The sequence below is a fragment of the Cololabis saira genome, chromosome 20 (genome assembly GCF_033807715.1).
Source record: "Cololabis saira isolate AMF1-May2022 chromosome 20, fColSai1.1, whole genome shotgun sequence".
Classification (NCBI taxonomy): Eukaryota; Metazoa; Chordata; class Actinopteri; order Beloniformes; family Belonidae; genus Cololabis; species Cololabis saira.
The window spans coordinates 10,865,639-10,887,949 of record NC_084606.1 but is presented as its reverse complement, the minus strand read 5'-3'; the positions used below and the strand labels follow the sequence as shown (position 1 = coordinate 10,887,949).

The 22,311-nt window shown below is 44.1% G+C and overlaps 1 protein-coding gene across 1 annotated transcript in view; it reads right to left on the bottom strand.

Moving 5' to 3' along the window:
* Positions 1–5,273: 5,273 nt before the first annotated feature.
* gal3st4 (galactose-3-O-sulfotransferase 4) overlaps positions 5,274–22,311 on the bottom strand; it is a 21,910-nt gene continuing 4,872 nt past the window's right edge. The window contains exons 2-4 of the mRNA XM_061709792.1: positions 16,040–16,156; positions 11,337–11,637; positions 5,274–8,516 (exon numbers count right to left, since the gene is read on the bottom strand). Coding sequence (XP_061565776.1) covers positions 7,452–8,516; positions 11,337–11,637; positions 16,040–16,156 — 1,483 coding nt within the window. The 3' untranslated portion in view covers positions 5,274–7,451. The remainder of the gene's footprint in view (positions 8,517–11,336; positions 11,638–16,039; positions 16,157–22,311) is intronic.

Here is a 22,311-nt window from a genome sequence, read left to right as displayed (position 1 = left end):
TACACCATATTCTAGTTGAATTATTGAAATAAGTTAACTTTTACACCCTATTGTAGTTGAATTATTGAAATAAATTAAATTTTAAACCATATTGTAGTTGAATTATTGAAATAAGTTAACTTTTACACCATATTCTAGTTGAATTATTGAAATAAATTAACTTTTACACCATATTCTAGTTGAATTATTGAAATAAGTTAACTTTTACACCATATTCTAGTTGAATTATTGAAATAAGTTAACTTTTACACCATATTCTAGTTGAATTATTGAAATAAATTAACTTTTACACCATATTCTAGTTGAATTATTGAAATAAGTTAACTTTTACACCATATTCTAGTTGAATTATTGAAATAAATTAACTTTTACACCATATTCTAGTTGAATTATTGAAATAAATTAACTTTTACACCATATTCTTCACCTGTATATTATACATCTGGGCTGATGTGGACATACAGTAGCATAGGAGGCTATTTCAGTTGCTAGTATGGTTGGCTATGGTTCAATGCTATTAAAGCACTTTAAACTTTAAATCAAAGCATTTTGTTTTTCATATAAAATAAACACATTTTTATGCAGTTTAGAAGTTTTGGGGCTTTTTTTTTGGCTCCTGCGCTGCTGAAATCGGGGCGTCCCTTATTTCTATTTCTGAAAGGTGGCAACCCTAGAGCCTTGTATAGACCACCAACCACACTCACTCACTGAGCTTCCCTGTCAACTCCACGCCAAGGGAACGCGGTCGTCTCCCCGCTGTGAAGGGTTAAGGTCGGCACAAATAAATGTTGATCAGGGCCGCGGGAAAAATTTATTCTCCAGTCTAGACAGAGATTCCTGTCTAGCGGCAGCTTAGGTGTTTGTGCCACAAAGTTTTGTTATAACAACACCTTTGTTATGGTTTTGATAGTTGCTGTTTTATTATGAAGTCTGTGTCTTTGTGTTTGAGTTGTGCCTTGACTTTCCTGTTTCCCATCTGCCCTGATTGTCTGCACCTGTGTCTCGTTAACCCTGGTCTATATCTAGTCTTGTCTTTCCCTTGCTCCCTGCTGGTCCGTACTATTTCATCCCTCTGTGTTTCCACATCAGGTTTTTGTAGTTTTTGATTCTTGTTTAAGCTCTTGTTTTTTAGTATCCTGCTCAGCAGCGCTTTTGTTTGTTTAAGTACAATAAATCACATGTTTTTGGAACCCCTGTCTCCTGCTCTCCTACATCTGGGTCCCACTCCAACCGCACTCCACTACAACCTTCAGGTTAGGCACGAGTTTCCTCAAGCTTCAGACCCCGTCCACACGTAGCCGGATATCTGCGGATATCTGCTAAACCGGAAATATTTTCCTACGTTTTGACCTGTCATCCACACGAAAAACGCAAATAAACGAAGGTTTAAAAAAACTCCGGGCAAAGTGAAGATTTTTGAAAACTCCGTTTATGTAGATGCGTGTAGACACACACAACCGGAGTTTTGCGTTTTCGAACGTCACATTATGCGCCAAAACAACAACAAATCTGCTCTGACGTGCGCCTTTTGTTTTCTACAGAACTACAGATGATCCAGCATCTGTTCTCCAAGCTATTTATTAAATAAATGGTCTCTGGTCTTGACCACCGCTTACTGCGTTACACCGACACAGAGCCTACGCCGTATGGTACGCGGCGACGCGCACCCTACGGTGTAGGGCCCGCGGAGGAGCCGCGGAGCCTGCAGAGGTGCAGCTTCCCCGGGAGCCGCAGATGATCTACAGGTTAGAATGCTTATGAATGTGGTCGAAAACGCAGATCTTCGGTTATGTGTGGAAGGGTTTTTTTTTAAAAACGATGTAATGTGGATGCAAATTTTTTTATAAACGGAGGGGGGAAATATTCGGATTTAAAGATACCCGGCTACGTGTGGACGGGGTCTCAGGCTCAAATCAGGCATGAATCAGGCTTAAGTCAGACATAAGTCAAGCTTGTCAGGTTTAAGTCAGACATAAGTCAGGATTAAGTTTTTCAATTTCAATTCAATTTTATTTATATAGTGTCTCATATCAGGGTCAGAGCTGTTCAAGTGGGACTAAAACAAAAAAAAGTCCCATCTGTCCAGAAACGGTAACTGCCTCACCTATGGGGAACACCCTAGCAACTTTTACCATGGCTTTATTAAATGTTCGTTCTTTATTAAACAAAACATTTTTAATGAATGAACCGATTTTAGGCAACAACATTGTTTATTTTCAACTGAAACATGCTAGGGCACAGATGCCCCTGCGGCTCTCACGTAGGCCTCCCCGCCAAATTTTAACTACGCATTGTAGTTGATATTTAAAAAAAAAAGATACACTTTTTTAGTTTTTTTAATATCACTTTATCTCGTATTTCATTTTTATCTAAACTTTTTTTAATCTATTATTTTATTTATTACTGCTGGTCTACAAAGCACTGAATGGTCTTGGACCAAAATACATGCTGGATCTGTTAGTTCCTATGAAGCTCCCAGACTCTGTGTTGTGGAGCAGAAGCTTCTTCTTAATAACCGGAACGTGTGGCTTTAAAATCGGACATTTATTCTCCTCAAAACAAGTTGCAGCTTACAAAAAACGGGAGAAAAGCGATCTTTTTCCGACATCTTCAGCAGTCAGTTAGTCTAAAGCTAACGGTTAACACACGTTAGACCATTTCCTGTAGACTTCAAAATAAAAGCATTTCCATTTGAAACCGGACATAGGGTATTTTCAGTACAATCCATTTAACGTTTATGTTCATGTTCACTTTACTGTAAATAGCTGTAAATAAACTGTAAATACTAAATTTAAATAAACTGTAAATAATGTAAATAGTGCATCTTACATATTTTAACTTTTAACATCATTTTAACATTTAACAGTTTTAAGTAAACAGGAATTATCTGTTTAAATCCCTAATAATAAAACAATTCACAACACCCTGAGGTTCATCTGGATCTGGTTTGTTGTAGTTCCCAAGAACCAGAACCAAGCAAGGTGAGGCAGCGTTCAGTTATTCTGCTCCTCACCGGTGGAACAAACTTCCTGCAGACCTGAGGTCTGCTCCAACTGTAGATCCTTTAAATCAGGATAAAAACATTACCGTTTAATTAAATACTTACCTGCTGGACTCTACTGCCCTTATTTTTTACTTTTTATTATTTGACCTCTTTTCTTATTATTTTATTTGTTATTTAAGCATACTCTTAAATTAAATACTTTTTGAAAACCACACGAAGTTATGGATAAGTCCTGAATGCAGGCATTGTGACGTAGAATTGTCAAATTGGTTTGATTCACCGCACGAATCGGCACAGATTACTTTTATAATACTGTATTTGACCCGGTCTTTGTACGTTTTGACCGTATAGAAACGTAATTCTTGCCATTTTAAGAATGACATGTACCTGCTGTACTCTACTGCCCTTACTTTTTATACAACTTGTGCTTTTTATTATTTGACCTCTTTTCTTACCATTTTACTTCATTTTATTTGGTATTTATGTTTTAATTGTGTCTTGCCGCTTTTAATGTTGATGTAAAGCACTTTGACCTTACCTTGTGTTGAATTGTGCTCTACAAATAAACTTGCCTTGCCTTATTTAATTTTTCTCTAATGATTATCATTATTATTTTACATTTCATACTATATCCTGTTTTTACCATATTATTGTAGTTTTAGTTCTTAATTTCCAGTGTGTCCTCAGTGGGAGCCTCTACATCAGGGCCGTCAGCTGGCTCTGGCTGCGTTGGACCTTCATGAGGGTCCACCACGCCCTGGTGCGGCAGTGCTGGACGTCTTTGCCCCTCCTGGGGTGGAGGTGACACCTGGTGGGACGGCTGGGTTGGCGTCCCCTTCCCGATGCAGATGGCTCTGAAAGGTGGTGTTTCCTCTCTGGTCTCTCTGTGTGACTCCTTTTTAAAAATGTTTTATTATTATGATGTTGTGTGTATGTGGGGGAGTGGGGTTTTGTGTGAATTAACTTTTTAATTTTTACAATTTTTAAAGATGGAAAGCACTTTGTGCTACATATAATGTATGAAAAGTGCTTTATAAATAAAGTTTGACCCAGAACATGACCCCCAAGCAATTATTACATACTACTACTACTACTACTACTACTACTACTACTACTACTGTCATTTAGCAGATGCTTTCATCCAAAGCGACTTACATATGAGAACACAAGCAATAAAAATCACATAGGAGGGTCCAGCTGGATAAGTGCCGGTCAGACTGCTGAGTCCAGTTGGACACAGGTGCTGTTATACCAGTGCTAGAATATCTTTTTTTTTTCTTTTATAAATAAGAAAGCTACGTCTAAGTCACCATCTTGACGGAAGTCCATGCATCTTACTAGATGCCGAAGTGCTCCTTAAAGAGCTGTGCTCTTAAAAGTGGGTAAAGACCCTGCAGATCGGACAGTTTGGTAGGTCGTTCCACCATCGGGGAACAACGGAGGAGAAGAGTCTGGCTACTGATTTCACCCCACGTGGTGGTGGAAGCATAACATAAACACTGGCAGGTAAAAACTCCCCTTTAGGAGGGAATAAACCTGGACCAGGACCTGGATCATAAGGGGGGACTCTCCTGCTGGAGGCCAGGAAAAAAAAACAGAGAATGAAGAACAGAGAAAGGACACAGACACAATGGCACAATAACTGGTGCATAAACAGGTGTAGACAGCAGACACTGAGGTGATCGGACGGTAGGGGGCGCTGCAGATCAGCATGCAGCTCCTGAAGCTCCGGCCTGCAAACATGAACAGAAGAGAAAGGGCTGTGGGGGGGGGGGTGTAATTATAATTATTCTTCGTTAATTGTCATGTTGAACTGTAACTGGAGCTGCTGGCTTCCCTCGCCGGGAGAGAGGCGTATCTCTGTAGACACAGAGGCTGTCTGCCCCATGACGTCACCTTGCAGCTTTTCTCTCGTCCCTGGGCGAAGGGCGGAGCTTCTCTCCCTCTGCGCTGAGGCCTGTAACGGAGCAGAGCCTCCGACCTCCAGACAACCACAAGCACCGTCATGTTTTAGGGGCGGGGACCAGGTCCGAGCTTTACTCTGGAGTCTCTTTCTGGTCCAAAACGATGTGTATTAACTACTAAAAAGACGTTTATGATACGAGAGTTTGGATCAAGGTCAAGCAAAGAGAACAGAAGTGTTTTCTAACCTTATCTGTAATAATTCCAACTCTTTAGTTTGTGTCATAAAAGTTTCAGATGTGGATTTTCCATCAGGTGCTAGAAAAAAACCCCAAGAATTCAAAGTTCAAAGTTCAAGACATCCTTCAACGGTATTATCATCTTTTTATTGGCTAATGAAGAGAAAATGACATATCTGACACAATGAGATGGATTACAGAAATGCATCTAGAATGAGATGGATCAGGTCTGGACGTCAGTCCGACCCGATTCAGAACCGGACCTGACCCCGCCTCGGTTCCCCTCACATTACATTTTAGAGAAGCTCTTCTTTTTATTGACTCTGCAACGGACTGAATACTGTCTCCAACACTGTCCAACACTGTCCAACATTGACACGTTTATCCGGTTTGTCCCATCAGGACCCAGTTCTGACCGCAACACGTCCATGACGACACGCTCTAACCTTTGGTTTCACATCCGAGACGCAGATTCCAGGCCCATTTATGCTCCACCTCCACACCTTCGCACATCCGGACTCACATGGGAGTCACATCGTCGCCATGTTGGAGTCACGTCGTCACTACGTTGGACTCACATCGGAGTCACGTCGTCGCCATGTTGGAGTCACGTCGTCTCCATGTTGGAGTCACGTCGTCACTACGTTGGACTCACATCGGAGTCACGTCGTCGCCATGTTGGAGTCACGCCGTCGCCATGTTGGAGTCACGTCGTCGCCATGTTGGAGTCACGGCATCGCCATGTTGGAGTCACGGCATCGCCATGTTGGAGTCACATCGTCTCCATGTTGGACTCACATGGGAGTCAAGTCGTCACCATGTTGGAGTCACGTCGTCACTACGTTGGAGTCACGTCGTCGCCATGTTGGAGTCACGTTGTTGCCATGTTGGAGTCACGTCGTCACTACGTTGGAGTCACGTCGTCGCCATGTTGGAGTCACGTCGTCGCCATGTTGGAGTCACGTCGTCGCCATGTTGGAGTCACGTCGTCACCATGTTGGAGTCACGTCGTCACTACGTTGGACTCACATCAAAGTCACGTCGTCGCCATGTTGGAGTCACGTCGTCGGCATGTTGGAGTCACGTCGTCACCATGTTGGACTCACATCAGAGTCACGTCGTCGCCATGTTGGAGTCACGTCGTCGCCATGTTGGAGTCACGTCGTCACCATGTTGGACTCACATCAGAGTCACGTCGTCGCCATGTTGGAGTCACGTTGTTGCTACGTCAGAGTCACGTCATCGCTACGTTGGAGTCACGTCGTCGCCATGTTGGAGTCACGTCGTCGCCATGTTGGAGTCACATCGTCACTACGTTGGACTCACATGGGAGTCACGTCGTCACCATGTTGAAGTCACGTTGGAGTCACGTCGTCACTACGTTGGAGTCACGTCATCGCCATGTTGGAGTCACGTCGTCGCCATGTTGGAGTCACGTCGTCACCATGTTGGAGTCACGTCGTCACTACGTTGGAGTCACGTTGTTGCTACGTCAGAGTCACGTCATCGCTACATTGGAGTCACGTCGTCGCCACGTCGGAGTCACACCGTTGGAGTCACGTCGTCTCTACGTCGGAGGTCCTCCAAAATGTTTCGACGGAGTTCACTGATTGTTTTGTCACATTGGGTCAACGATCGACTCGTTGTGGTCAGTACTGCCTCCGGGATGTCCGGCGATACTGCTCCGGTTCGTCCGTAATATTCCGGTTCAGACGGAGTATAAATGGGCCTCGGGTTTAACCATTGACACACTGACTCCATGGTCCAGCATTCTGGAGGAGTTTCTGTCCTCCACTCGGTGAACAAACTAACCGCATGAATACGTAGGCTCAAGAGGAAACAGGAAACCGAGAGACACTCTGTCCGTATCTGTCCAATGAGTCTGGAAACATGAGGGTTTCATATCATCCATCGAGGAAACGTGGACAGAGGAGCACAAACTGGAACAGCGCACGAGAACCGCCGACAGCTGGAGAGAAACCCATCTGCCGCCTCTCGCGGTACCGGTCCGGCGGGGAAGAGGACCAGTCCCGTGAGAGTGTACCAGGGGTTCAACTGAGAAACCTGTACAATAACGTCCACATGCAGGTCTGAGTTCGTCTTCTGATAAAAACAGCTAGGACATACAGAACGACACTGTTCCCTCTGGGTACCGCGGCTAGAAAGCCATCCCGCAGAAACGACACCAGCTACAGCTCGTTCCTAGAAAACGAAGCGGAAAGGGGTTGTCGATCTCTTCAAGTGTAAACTGTACTAATATCCTCCAAGTCCGAAGGGCCGCACTTCGCTGGGAGTCGCGGGTCGGGCTACGGAGACCTTCCTTGTTCTCGCATTCGTACCAAAGTGTGATTGTTCCTCATGAAACGGCCCGCCTCCTCCAGGCTCCGCCCCCCCACGTCCTTGTCTCCTTTCTGGGAGGAGTCCTGTCTCAGAAAAGTCCCGCCCGCTGCCGCCATCAGCCTCTGGTTCTGCTGGCCCAGATGAGCCTGGATGGGAGGAACCTGTGGGAACTGTTTTGAGTCCAACACGTCTTTGTATTGGATCTCGGGTCGGATCATCCTCAGACAGGATGTCCTGGTGACATTGTCCAGGCCCGGTTGGAGCTCATAACCCAAAATTTTCACTAGTCCACTCTGGAAAGGCCGGATGTTTTTGTCCCGGATGCGGTGCGCTTCCACGGGCTTCCCACCGTCTCGAAGGCAGCCCCGGGCCAGATCTTCCCTTCGGGTCCTGAGGAGAGTAACTTCTTGCTCCATCTGGGTTCGACCGAACTTGTCGATTTCCTCCCAGAAGGTGCGGTTGAAGGTGTGGTACAGGTGCCAGTCCAGCGCGTTCCACTGCCGAAGCTTCTCCCGCTGCTCCTCCGTCAGTGAAAGGTTGGGTGGCGCCTTGAGTTGCGAGCGCCCTCCTCTCATCCCCACGCCGGCCACCGCTGCCGCCTTGCCCATCCAGCCCCCGCCCACGCTGCTGGGCTTCTGCTGCCGGGCGTTGAGGCTGAAGGAAACCACGGCGTCCAGCGGCCAGCAGAGGGCGTGTCTGAGCAGGATCATGGACTGATCGAAGTACTCGGACACCAGAATCAGGTTGAAGGTCCGGCGGACCATGTCCTCGCCGCGCCGCGCCAGAACCAAGGAGAAGTTGGCGTTGTGGTCCAGACCGAAGTCGAACCACAGCAGGTTGCGGGCGTAGTGGTTGTTGCGGAGACGAGGGTCATAGTATTTGTTGGGGTCGTCGGCAAAGTCTCCCAAACCTTTGGCCTTCCGGAAGGCGGGCGCCACTTCTTTGTAATAGGCGAAGGAAGACTCGGCCAGCGCCACCGGGTCCCTGATGATGGAGAAGTAGAAGGTGTCTGCTGGCATCACCTTCTCCACCTGGAAGACACATCAACACAAGTCACTAGGCCTGTGTTGGAAAGATTGATTTACCGATTATAAATCGATTTTCATATTCATTCGTAAAAATCGATTTGTATGTCTAAAGATCGATTTTTTTTTATTAATTACATTACAACTTTTGGTATTTTTTTGTTTATCCCCAAAAAAGGAATGTTTTCGTTGGACACGAGTGTCATGTTTTTGCCTTTTAAATATGTTTAAAGGTATGAAAACATTAAAGTTTTCAGTTATAATTGCATAAATTGTCTATATGTCATTGCTTTATATACTTTCTTGGGGTCACATTTGCATAAAATGCTAAAAACCTAATTTCTCATTAATAAAAACGATTTTATACGGCCTCTGTTTGCTGCCCTGGATCTGTTTGGTAATTTTCTCCACACAATGTTTCTGAAAGTAGTTCTATCAGCATTCTGGGAGCTGATTGGTCCTTACAGCATCATTAGCTGCCAATACTTGCTGTTGAATCTTAATATAATACCAGTATTAATATGTTGCACAACTACACAGTCATATAATTCATGCAACAGCTCAAAAAAAATTTTTAATAACACTAACCCAAATCAATATCGGAATCAAATCTAACCAAAGCATGATAATCGTTTTATTTATTCCAGGCACCGAAACGTGGATTTGCGGTTCCCATTTCGTATCAGGTAATGTTGGATTTTTGGGTAGCTAACGTTAAACGGTCAAATCATAAAGTTCGGTGTCCTCATCACTTTAATTTCGCCAACAAATCCTGCCTTGAAGTAGGACCGAGCGTCAATACTTTTGTAAGCTTCAAGCTTTGCTTCGTGTATTTCCCCGGCGTAGAAATTAAGTTCATATAAATATCAGGAAACTGGATTTGTGGCCAAATATTAATGTCCAACTGTCAAGTCCAACTGCCTTTAATTTAAGACGATAATCAGCTGTTATCCCGTCTTCTCCACAGTTTCCCCTACTAGTTGTAACCATTTTTGCTGATGTTTTGCCACTCAGTGAGAGTAAGGGGGCGTGGTCCATTGTGGAAGTGACGTCAATGCAAACCCTCTATAGAGTTATTGTAAGGAAGATGATGTTGTATATTATGTAAATACTCTTGGCCAAGTGATGTGTATTATGTGTGTTTGTAAACTAAATCCCTACACTGATATGTGGTCTTGTCCAATCAATGTGGGGAGGGTAGATAAGAGCTCAACCGGGGTGGTAAAGGGTTGTTGTCAGTGATCTGTGCACTGTGCTTGTAATAAATGCCCACACAAGGGCTAACTTGATTTCTGCCTCAGCCTCCTCATATTTAAGGAGAAACTTAGTGAGTGTAACATTTTCCACAATGCCTGTGTAATGTACAATGTAGTGTTTAGACTCAATGACAGACTCTGTCATCTCATCCCCATTTATGCTCCCACCCATGAACACACCACAAGGGGAAAACTAGTTTTAAAGGGAAAGAAAAGGAAACTGAAATGTACAAGTTTCAGTGTAGCCTGCAATGGTCCAAAATTTGGAATGAGATTGATAGTGCTATAAAAGAGTCTGGATCTCTCTCAATTTTCAAAAAGAGACTAAAAAAAAAATTGTTATTAAATTATGTCTCTTATTAAATTTTTTATGTACCAATACCTGATGTATTATTTTTATAAGAATATATTTGTATCTAGGAAATCTGAGGAGGTTTTTTTTTTTTTTTTTTTTTCTTATTTAGGTTATAAGGTTATTATACTGTATGTATATGTATTATATGCAGGGTGCGATTTGTGAAAAAACCAGAGGGGGGGATAATTTTGAGAAATATTGTTATTCAGGAAAAAATTACCACACAACAGCGGTCCAACAGTATAGGTTATATGAAAACTTGTTCTTGTGTAAACCTTACACTTAAGCTACATAACGTAGGCGGTAGGCCTATTTTCAACATGAACTGAACCACTGCATTTGCAAAAATATTTTCTCCTAATATTGATTTTAAATGTGCCAAATAAAAATAAATAAAATTAATATTTTTTAAATTCTTTCTCTATCAGTTTAACAGAAAACATGGGAGCTCTCCTCAGCTGGGGAGATGCTGCTGTCCCCCATCCGATCAGCAATGACACATCTGGTTTTATCTTCTGTCGCATTTTTTCTCAGGATTTTTGGTTGTGATCCTGTAAAATATGAGGATATGCTGCTCTGGATTCTTTTCATTTTTTCATTCATTTGACTGACTGTATCTTTTATTTTGGCGGGCCGGAAGTCGGACTTTTGGAATGCAAGAAAATCCGGTTGGTTTTCAAAATAAAACTGCTTTCTGTGGGCGCGATGCCCATGGATGCCGGTTAAAGATAATACATCCATGGCGCGATGCCTCTGACTCGCTCCCGGTATCAAAATCACACACAAGCTGAATGAACACGGACTCTGGGAATTTTGGTTGTTATTACTTTTTTTACGATGTAATGGTGAAAATACTTTGGGTGGGGGGTATATTTTGTCCCCACCGAGGATAAATATAATTCAGCAGAGGGTAGGACGTGTAAACCAGAGGGGGGGAAAATCCCCACCATCCCCACCGGCAAATCGCACCCTGATTATATGTGTAATTTATAGTTGTTTTGCTGTGTGACTGGGCCCCTATTCATAAGCTACAGTAGCTTCTGGGGAGTCCCATTTTACAAACCACGATTGATTATTATCTGTATTTGTGTTTTTTAATTATTTGTAAATAAACTCTAAACTCTAAGGCCTCCATTCACAACACTCCCCGTCACATGTCTCCGTGGAGCATCAGAGGAGCATTGTGTCGTACTGCTCCTCTGCCGGAGGACTCACCTCGGGCTTGTTGAACCTCATGTGATTGCCCATGATGTGGAACTCGATGGCCCTGGGGCCCCGGTAGCCTTTGACCCGGTGAGCGTTGAAGGGCAGCGGGTAGCCCAGCTGGTAGCCCAGCGGCAGGGCGAAGCGCAGGCCGCGCTCCTCGCCGTAGCGGTACAGCATGTTGAGGACGGTGCTGCTTGCCGTCTTGTGGGTCTTCAGGAACATGATGTGGGTCTGGGGCCGGCAGGATCCCAGCGACGGCCCCTGGGCATCGCGGGAGGAGAAGATGGCGTGCACAGCCGGCTGGACGCTACTGGAGAACCAAAGGAAAGGCCAGATTTTAACCGTTGCGTGTGGATAATCCCCCAGCATCCTCAAACTCTTTTTACCCCAGACTTCCAACTACGATTGTACGGAAAAGTATTAGGACCATGCAGGAGAAAAAATATTTGAGAGGGGAAGATTTTTTTTTATTGTGCACTTCGAGAAAAAGTTTAAATGTGAATAATGTTGAAATACAATTTCAAGAATAAGGTCGAAAATTAGCATTTTTTCTCAACATTTCAACTTTATTCATGAAATTTCGACTTCTTTCTCGACATTTCAACATTAATCTCGACATTTTGACTTTTTTCTCGACAAATCGACTTTTTTCTCGAAATTGTACTTCAACATTAATCTTGACATTTCGACTTCTTTCTCGAAGTGCATAATGAATTACTTCTTTCTCGACATTTCAAGATGAATCTCGACATTTCGACTTCTTTCTCGTCATTTCGACTTTTTTCTCGACATTTCGACTTTTTTCTCGAAGTGCATAACGAAAAAAAAATCTTCCTCCTCTAAAATATTATAGTTATTTTTCTCCTAACTGGCCCTAATACTATTCCGTACAATTGTCATCATTCGAGAGGTTAGGTAACTTTATTGTCCTTTTCCTATCAGACATTTTTCCAATATGGTTTATGGTGGAGCTGCAGCGTGGATTAATCTGTTACTGAAACGATAAATCGACCCCACAAACTATTAATTCTTAAAAAGATGAACTGTTTTATACAGGCTTTAAAAGTAGCCCAAGAAAAAAGATTTAAGTAAAAAGATATTTAAATACCAGTAATACAAGGGCTTTAAATAAATGGTTGTTGGTGTGTTATTTGTTGAAAATGTGTCCTGAACGTCTACAGAGACAAACCTTTGTCCAACAAGCTGATGATCTAGTAATTCTTACACAGAATGATGTTTAATTCAACTTCTCCTGGGTTTTGTTTTTGCTTTTTATTGTTAATTATCAACTATTTTTATTACGCAGATAAACGTAATAAACCTCTAAAACCATGTTCCAGGAGGTTCAGCTTTATCAGTTCGGGCTGGGGATTGTACCGACACCCTCTGATCTCGAGCAGTTTTTAGATGAAGTATTTACAGCCTGGTTGGTTTGTATTGTCATTTCACATCCTTGACAACTCTTGAGGGGTAAATTGTTACGAAACACATCAGCTTAATTTATATGAAGAATTAAGGCCACGTTTACACATAGCCGGGTATTTACAAAAACGGATTTTTCCCCTAGCTACGTTTTGAAAAATACCATCATTTACATGAACCCGCATAAATAGCTGTTAAGGTGCTATGAGCAGCCAAACCTACAGGGGGCAGTGTAACGAGAAGATAAAGTCATGCTAGCCAATCGGAATCCTGAAAAAAAAACATCAATAAATGACACGAGTAACTTCCAGTTACTTCCAAGATGAACCAGAGTCTTTCGTTTGGAGTGACAGAGAAGTGGAGTTACTTTTAAGTGTGACTTTAGAATATAAAACAGGTAAAATACAAGAAAATATTGACAGTGGCCAAACAAATTGTAAACACAGGTCGCACACTTGACGCTGGTGACGTTTCTGTCGCATAATGTGACGTTCTGAAGCCTACATGTCCGTTTCTCTCTGTTTAAAAGCAAACGTGAAGACAGGGTTTTCGAAAATCTCCACTTTGGCCGGAATTTTCAGAACTGATCGTTTTTGGTGACTTTGAGTTCCGTTTTCGTGTAAACGAACGGCCAAAACGCATGAAAACGCCACCGTTTTTGCTACGTGTAAACGGGGCCTAAATGTATTTATTATTTAAGACTTGGAAACAGGCATTGTAGCATAGAATTGTCAAATTGGTTTAATTGTTACAGATTACTTTTGTAATACTGTATTTGACCCGGTCTTTATACGTTGTGACCGTATAGAAACGTAAGGCTTTAAAACAACTTTTAAGCAAAGCAGCGTGTCACATGACTGACGCTTTTACCGATGAGAACAGTCGTCTGTTTCGGCTGCGTCCTCGTCGTTTCTCTGGACTACAGATTGGGGTTAAGGGCCGGTTCCCTGAAGTGTTGAGAAGTCAACGTGTCCCTGCATGTATGTACATGTATGGAGCTGTCAGCTGCAGGGTGGTTCAGGTCTGTGATGTAACCGGACAACGCTCCGGCAGCAAAGTCAGACGGACTTTAGTCAATAAATGGATTTTTAAACTGGGACAAGGACGGCGCTCAGATGAAGCAGCCGAGCCGCGACTATACGGGACTCAGATTCAGATTCAGACGACTTTGGGAGGTTCCCTCGGGGAAACTGACATCTCCATCTCACTCACACAGCACTGTCATTTACAAATCAAACACCCCACAACCAAACACCCATATAAAGATAAAGAGATAAAAATTAAAAATAAAGATACAAATAAAAACATAAAATACATTAAAAAATAAAATAAAAGTAAAAATGAAAAGTGCAGTGACATAAATAGAATTATATGACTATAAAAAATAAAAATACAAAAAAAATATATATATATATATTAATAAAAATAAATATGATATATATTATATATTAAAAATGCATATATATATATATATATATATATATATATATATATATATATATATATATATATATATATATATACATACATATAAACCTTAGGTTTTTACCATCTTGGTATTAACCATTAATATATATGCAGACAAAAAAAAAAGAATTATATGACTAGAAAAAAAAAGTGTTATGTAATATTGCACTGTTATTGCACTGTTATTGCAAGTTATTGCACTGTCCTGGTTATTGCCCAGGACACACACCGACTGGAGGCGCGTCTTTTCATATGAAGACCATATGAGGACCATCACCGCTGACGTCTCACACGCGACATCACAAAAGGCGCTTTTCCACTAGTACCTACTCAGCCCGACTCGACTCGCCTCAGTTTGGTTCTTTCCCACTAGGGGTCTAACGTGCCGAGTAGATACTTTTCTGTATCTACTCTGCCGAGGTTCTAAGTGGCTGAGTCGGCTGTATCTGACGTCATCACACTACTGGCCACCGATTGGTCGGGGGCAGGGCCGCCACAAGGTGTGAGCGAACCGTGCGACCGCACGGGGCCTCGCGCCCCAAGGGGCCACGCGCTATGGGCCGTTTTTTTTTCTTTCTTTTTTCCGTTTTTTTCCTTCTTTCCCTTATAAATATCAACACTCACGTTCCATTACAGACCTAAATATGTACTAGTTTGTGCATATCAATAAATATATGTGCAATGATGACGCGTGTCTGTTGTTCAATACAACTGATCAGACCAAGCGCAGACACAAGCTGCTCTGATCCAGACGGGTGGAGTTGGAACAAACTGTCACACAATGTCGAGAGAACAAGACAGAATCAGGAAATTTCCATCAGGGGATGAAAAAAGAAAAAAACTAAAGAAAATGGAAAAGTGTAATGCCTCTCTGAAAGGCTTGTTTGATACATTTGTTACAAAAATCACCGATCCGACCGGGTCTCAAGCAGCCGATGATGATGAGGCAGGGGAGGGTATCCAGTATTTTGCTAATTGGAGAGTTAAAATGGCGCATATAGACAACCGATCCGAAAAACCAAAATATTTTGCGCGCGTGAGCGTAGCGAGCGCGCAAGGGCCCCCCCCCCCGGCCATTTCGCACAGGGCCTCGCAATTCTCCCAGACGGCTCTGGTCGGGGGGTTGGAGTCAGACGTCTGAGTCAGGAGGTGGAAATCAGCGAAACAGCGACTTTGACCGCGGCTTCTTGTTCATTTTATTCGACCAGCAATGGCAGCGCAAAAGTCTGTTTGGTGATCCAACTCTGAGGTGCAGATGTTCATAAACCTGGTGGCTGAGGAGAGAATTAAAAAGGGATCTAGACGGGTGATAAGGAACGACCAGATCTACCAGGAACTCTGTCACTTCATAGCTGCTCGTGGCTCCAGCTGACCTTTCAGCAGCGCAGAGACAAACTAAAAAAATTAAAAAGCGTCGCCGCTTGAAGCTTCTCTCACTCTCATTTTTTAACTTGATATTGAACACAAGCCACAGACCCAGCAGCACATCTATCATCTCCTCCAGGTTCTACATCTTTAGTGTTGTTGTGTTCTCATGTTTAGATCACACAATCAAATACGTCACAACTTCGCTCCAACCTCCTACTTCTGCTCCAGGTGCTGAATTGTTATGGAAAAGAAACCAGGCCGAGTTGAAATGAGTCGAGCCGAGTAGGTACTAGTGGAAAAGCACCAAAAGATGCCTCACACAATGCTCCTCTTCACCCCCCCACTGCTCTGAGGCCCGTCCATTAGCTGGACTCCCGCTCAGATTGAGTCCAGACAAGCAGGCGCTGAGATCAAAGACCTGTGAGCTGAAGGACGAGGAAGTGAAGGAAACCAACCTCCTGTTGAAGATGACGCCCAGCAGCTGTCCCGCGAAAACCACAGCCACGAAGAGAAGAAGCGCTTTCCACGTCCAGACGGGAGCTGAGCGACCACACAGCAGCCACCGCAGCATCCTGGGAAACCAGGAGGAGGAGGAGGAGAGACGGAGGAAAACAGATTAGAGAGAATTTCAATTCACTTCAGTTCAAGTTATTTGACATCAGTTCAAACAAAGTCCAGGAGGAGCAGAGACCTGAGGTGAGGAGCGGGTGATGGAAGGACGGATGGACGGGTGGAGGAGAGGTAGAAGAATGAGTCTGTGAATGTGAAGAGAGAGAGGAAAAGAGAGTCAGGGGATGGATGGATGGATGGATGGATGGATGGATGGATGGATGGATGGATGGAAGGATGGATGGATGGATGGATGGATGGATGGATGGATGGATGGATGGACGGACGGATGGATGGATGATGGATGATGGATGGATGATGGATGGATGGGTGGATGGATGGATGGTTGATGGGTGGATGGATGATGGATGGATGATGGATGGATGGATGGATGGATGGATGGATGGATGGATGGATGATGGATGGATGATGGATGGATGATGGATGGATGGATGGATGGGTGGATGGATGGATGATGGATGGATGGTTGATGGGTGGATGGATGATGGATGATGGATGGATGATGGATGATGGATGGATGATGGATGGATGATGGATGGATGGATGGATGGATGATGGATGGATGGATGGATGGATGGATGGATGGATGGATGATGGATGGATGGGTGGATGGATGGATGATGGATGGATGGTTGATGGGTGGATGGATGATGGATGGTTGATGGATGATGGATGATGGATGGATGATGGATGGATGGGTGGATGGATGGATGGTTGGTGGGTGGATGGATGATGGATGGATGGGTGGATGGATGGATGATGGATGGATGATGGATGGATGATGGATGGATGGATGGATGGATGGATGATGGATGGATGGATGGATGGATGGATGGATGGATGATGGATGGATGGGTGGATGGATGGATGATGGATGGATGGTTGATGGGTGGATGGATGATGGATGATGGATGGATGATGGATGGATGGATGGATGGATGGATGGATGGATGGATGATGGATGGATGGATGGATGGATGGATGGACGGACGGATGGATGGATGATGGATGGATGATGGATGGATGGGTGGATGGATGGATGGTTGATGGGTGGATGGATGATGGATGGATGGGTGGATGGATGGATGATGGATGGATGATGGATGGATGATGGATGGATGGATGGATGGATGGATGGATGGATGGATGGATGGATGGATGATGGATGGATGGGTGGATGGATGGATGATGGATGGATGGTTGATGGGTGGATGGATGATGGATGATGGATGGATGATGGATGGATGGATGGATGGATGGATGATGGATGGATGGATGGATGGATGATGGATGGATGGGTGGATGGATGGATGATGGATGGATGGTTGATGGGTGGATGGATGATGGATGATGGATGGATGATGGATGGATGATGGATGGATGATGGATGGATGGATGGATGGATGGATGGATGATGGATGGATGGATGGATGGACGGACGGATGATGGATGGAAGGAGGATGGATGGATGGATGGATGGATGATTGGATGGATGGAGGGAGGGATGGATGGATGGATGATGGATGGATGGATGGATGATGGATGGATGGGTGGATGGATGGATGATGGATGGATGGTTGATGGGTGGATGGATGATGGATGATGGATGGATGATGGATGGATGATGGATGGATGATGGATGGATGGATGGATGGATGGATGATGGATGGATGGATGGATGGACGGACGGATGATGGATGGAAGGAGGATGGATGGATGGATGGATGGATGATTGGATGGATGGAGGGAGGGATGGATGGATGGATGATGGATGGATGGATGGATGATGGATGGATGGATGGATGGATGGATGGATGGATGGATGGATAGAGGGAGGGAGGGAGGGAGGGAGGGATGGACGGACGGACGGACGGACGGATGGATGGACATACAGCTGTACAAATGGATCATTGGATGAACAAACGATGAATAGATGACAGATGGAGGGTGGACAAACGGAGAGATGGATGGAAGTTACATAAGAGCAGGAAAGATGAAGGGATGGAAGAGACTGCAGGGGAGTGGGGGAGGCTGGAGAGATAAAAAGAGGAAGCGGGAGCGTCTGGTGATTCACACATGACGCGTGACTAAAGCCTGGTCACAGCAGCGGTCCAGAAATACGCAGACATGTGACCAGCGTCTCTCATCACCCCGGCCCGGAGCACCAGAACCCCGGTGTCCTCCTAGGCCTGTGTGGAGAAAATCACTTTTCCCATTCTAAATCCATTACATATTAATTCCTAAAAATCGATTTGTATGTCTAGATCAATTTTTTTTCATCATTACAACTTTTGGTAATTTTTTGTTTATGCCCAAAAAAGGAATATTTTTGTTGGACACAAAAATAACTACTGCCATGTTTTTGCCTTTAAATATGTTTAAAGGTGGGAAAACATTCAAGTTTTCAGTTATGATTGCATAAATTGCCTATATTTCATTACTTTATATACTGTCTTGGGGTTAAATTTGCATAAAATGCTAAAAACCAAATTCTCAAAAATTAAAAACCGAAAGAGACCAAAAATGGAAAAAATAAAAACGGAATGTGTGAAAAATAAAACCGATTTCATACAGACTCTGTTTGCTGCCCTGAATCTGTTTGGTAATTCGACTGCCACACATTGTTTCTGAAATCAATTATATCAGCATTCTGGGAGCTGATTGGTCCTTACAGCATCATTAGCTGCCAATACTTGCTGTTGAATCTCAATATAATACTAGTTGTAATATGTTGCATAACTACAGTCATATAATTCATGCAACAGCTCAAAAAGCATTTTTAATAACACTAATCCACACTAATCCAATATCGGAATCGAATCGGATCGAATCAAAACATGATAATCGAGTCTGAATCCTAAGAATCGGAATCGAATCGATTCTTGACATTTGAATCGATCCCCAGCCCTAGTCCCTCCGCTCGGGCGTCCGTCCTCTGAAGAATGTCTGTTTGTGAAACTAGTCCTTCACTTCTTCTCTGCTTTCAGACCAGAACCCATCATGGACGGGTCACGAGAGGTTCTGTCACGTTACATGAATTTTCATTTCAGTTTCGCTTCGGAAAACCCACGTTATCCCAGAAAGACCTGTTCCTCTTCTCTGTGTTTCAGTCAGATCGGTTCCTGCAGTCAGTACTTAGGCAGCTCTGGTGGGCCGGGATCAGTTTCACGTGTTTGGACCCAAGTGTCAGTGTTGGAATCCAGATGAATCCCTGAGGACCCAGTAGACGGGTTTCTGCACAGCGGCGGTGGAACGTGAGCCGGTTCCCCTGAACTGGTCTAACCCCTGCTGAGGCGCCTCTAACAGGACTCCTGGGTCCAGACCCGGTCTGGAACTGTTTCTGAGCTTTCGTTCTTTGTAAACTGCTCTAAAGTAAATATTCCCTCATGGTGTTGGAGTGTTTTCAGAGGGCGGGGCAAGCAACTGCAGAGGATTATGGGTATTAGATGGACAGATGATCTCCAATATTTACAACGACTGTGCCCATTAAGTGACTCCAGGAACCCAGAGGGACCAGGAGGAACTTCAGTATCTAAAGAGAGCTAGTCTTACCTCTGATCCCTCAGACAACACTGAATCTAGTCTGGTCCAGGTCCAGGTGACATAATGTTTTTGACAGGAATAAAGGTCATTTACTTCAGTCACAATGACTAATGATCCTAGAAGGCGTGTCTGGTTCTTATCAGGGGTCGATCAGGGCCCCGAGTCTGGGGAAAGTCCCAGCTGGAACGAGCAGTTAGACCGGATCCGGTCAGACCGGCTCTGCAGGCTTCTACCCGGCCGTATGTGGACGCTGGGACCTCCCACGGTCGAGTCTGTTGTCCAGAAGAGCTGCAGGCGGGTTTTCATGGCGAGTCTGAGCCCGTCGGCTAAGATCTGCGCTGCTGGAATGCGGACCAGGTTCCCTCCAAGGATCCACAGTGAAACCGGATCACGCTCACTGGTTATCACTGGTTCACTGGCTCTCCCTGGGTCTAACGTGCCGAGTAGATACTTTTTTGTAACTACTCTGCCGAGGTTCTAAGCGGCTGAGTTGGCTGCATCTGACGTCATCACACTAAAGGCCACTGATTGGTCGGGCGGTTGGCCAATCAGATGTCTGAGTCAGGATGTGACATCATTTCAAAAGCGACTCGCAGCTTCTTGTTAATTTTTTTCGAAGAACAATGGCATTGTTTTAAATTTATATCAAATAAATGCCACAAAACAAGCAGCAGATGTATCAACTCATCCATGTTGTCCGTCTTTGGCGCCTTTACTTCTTGGTTTGTGTCGCACAATCGAGTACGTCACAGCAGCTTTCGCTCCAACCCTACTTCTGATCTGGGTATTGAAAAGAAACGAGGGCAAGGCAAGTCGAGTAGAGCTGAGTAGGTACTAGTGTAAAAGCTCCATAAGAGCACTGGTGAAGAAAATGGGAAAAAAATCGGGATACAAATATTTAAAATAAAAAAAAAAGCAGAAACAGTCTACATGTCTACATGTGAGATGGTGATGACGTTTAACAGCAGCAACTTCCTGTTTGTCTTCATCAGCGTCTCCCATGTAGACCTAGTCAGGGGTACTTAGTACTGCCCACCAGGGTTCTCTGGGAACCAGACCTTCCTTCAGGAGTGGCCGAATAAATAGTTCTGTGGTTGTAACATCAGACATCATCAAGGACTTGGACCTTCTTAGGGACAACGTTTTCAGGAAAATAAGACAAGTCGGGTTTGAGGTCCAAGCAGAACTTCCCGACCCGTCTGGACTCTGTGGTCTCTCTAAAGCCTTGGACAGCTTGTTCATGGGGAGGGGGGTGACCGGGTTGTGGTCCAGATTAGTGGTGGGAGGAAAAAAATCGATATTGCAATATATTGTTGCGCTCTCTGTCGCAATAAATAATCGATAAACTGACGGCAAATATCGATATTTTATTACAGCACACATAATGGATTTACGAGGTTGTCACCGCACTATTGTTCATGCACTTCAATTTGTCCAACTGTTCAGTGTTTACATTTACAAGACTAGGAGGAAGTGAGGTACTATGCAAAATTAAGTTGCTGACTGACTTTTCAGTATTAGAAACAAAGCAGTGCACTGTCCTGGTTTATATAAAACATGTTATTAATGTTCATGCACTTTCATTTGTCCATCTGTACAGTGTTTACATTTACAAGCATAGGAGGCAGCGAGGCCCTATACAAATGCACTTTCTTTGTACATTGAATGAAGTTTTGGCCTTGAATAAATGCATAACTACAGACGTTTTCCTTTTTATGGGTATTATTTATTTTTCAGTCACATATATCGTGATATATCGTTGATGAAATTTCTTACAATATATTGAATATCGTAGATATCGTGTATCGTGATATTATCATCATCGTGGGCCACATATCGCCACGGTATTGAATCGTGAGTAACCCGTATCGCCCCACCCCTAGTCCAGATCTGACCAGGTTCTGGTCCAGACAGTGCTTTAAGTGGGCCGGTACGCACCGGTACGGAGTACTCGCACGTCTCAATATTAGCCTCTGGCGTACTAGGACTTTTTACGGCGTACCGGGACTTCTCATGAGCTCATAGTACTCTGTTCTCTCCTTGCGATTTGGCTATACAGTGGCGTCGTCATGACAACGCGACTGCCCCTCGGGAGACGTTCACTCATAAAGCCTGATTTATGGTTCTCTGCTAAATCGACGCAGAGCCTACGCCGTAGGGTATGCAGCGACGCGCAACATACGTACGTGAGTGCGCCGCCTACCCTACGGCGTAGGCTCTGCGTTGGTGTAACGCGGAACCATAAATCAGTTTACGGAGGTCCCGCGAGTCGAGTGTGCCAGAAAGCAATAGAAAGAACGCGAAGAAGAAGATATTTTAATCTTTCTTTAAAAGTGGAGAGGAGAAGTATTCAAGGATTTGGGGAATACAAGGAGCTGAGGGGATCCCGGACACCAGCAGCTCTGAAGCCTCTGCTAAAAGCTGTCCACACCACTGCTGTGTCTACCAGTGAATGTGAGCGTGCCTTCAGTTGTATGAACAACATTCCTACAGACAGAAGGAACTCCCTTACTGTTACCAGACTTTCAAACCTGATCTTTCTGAAATGGAATGG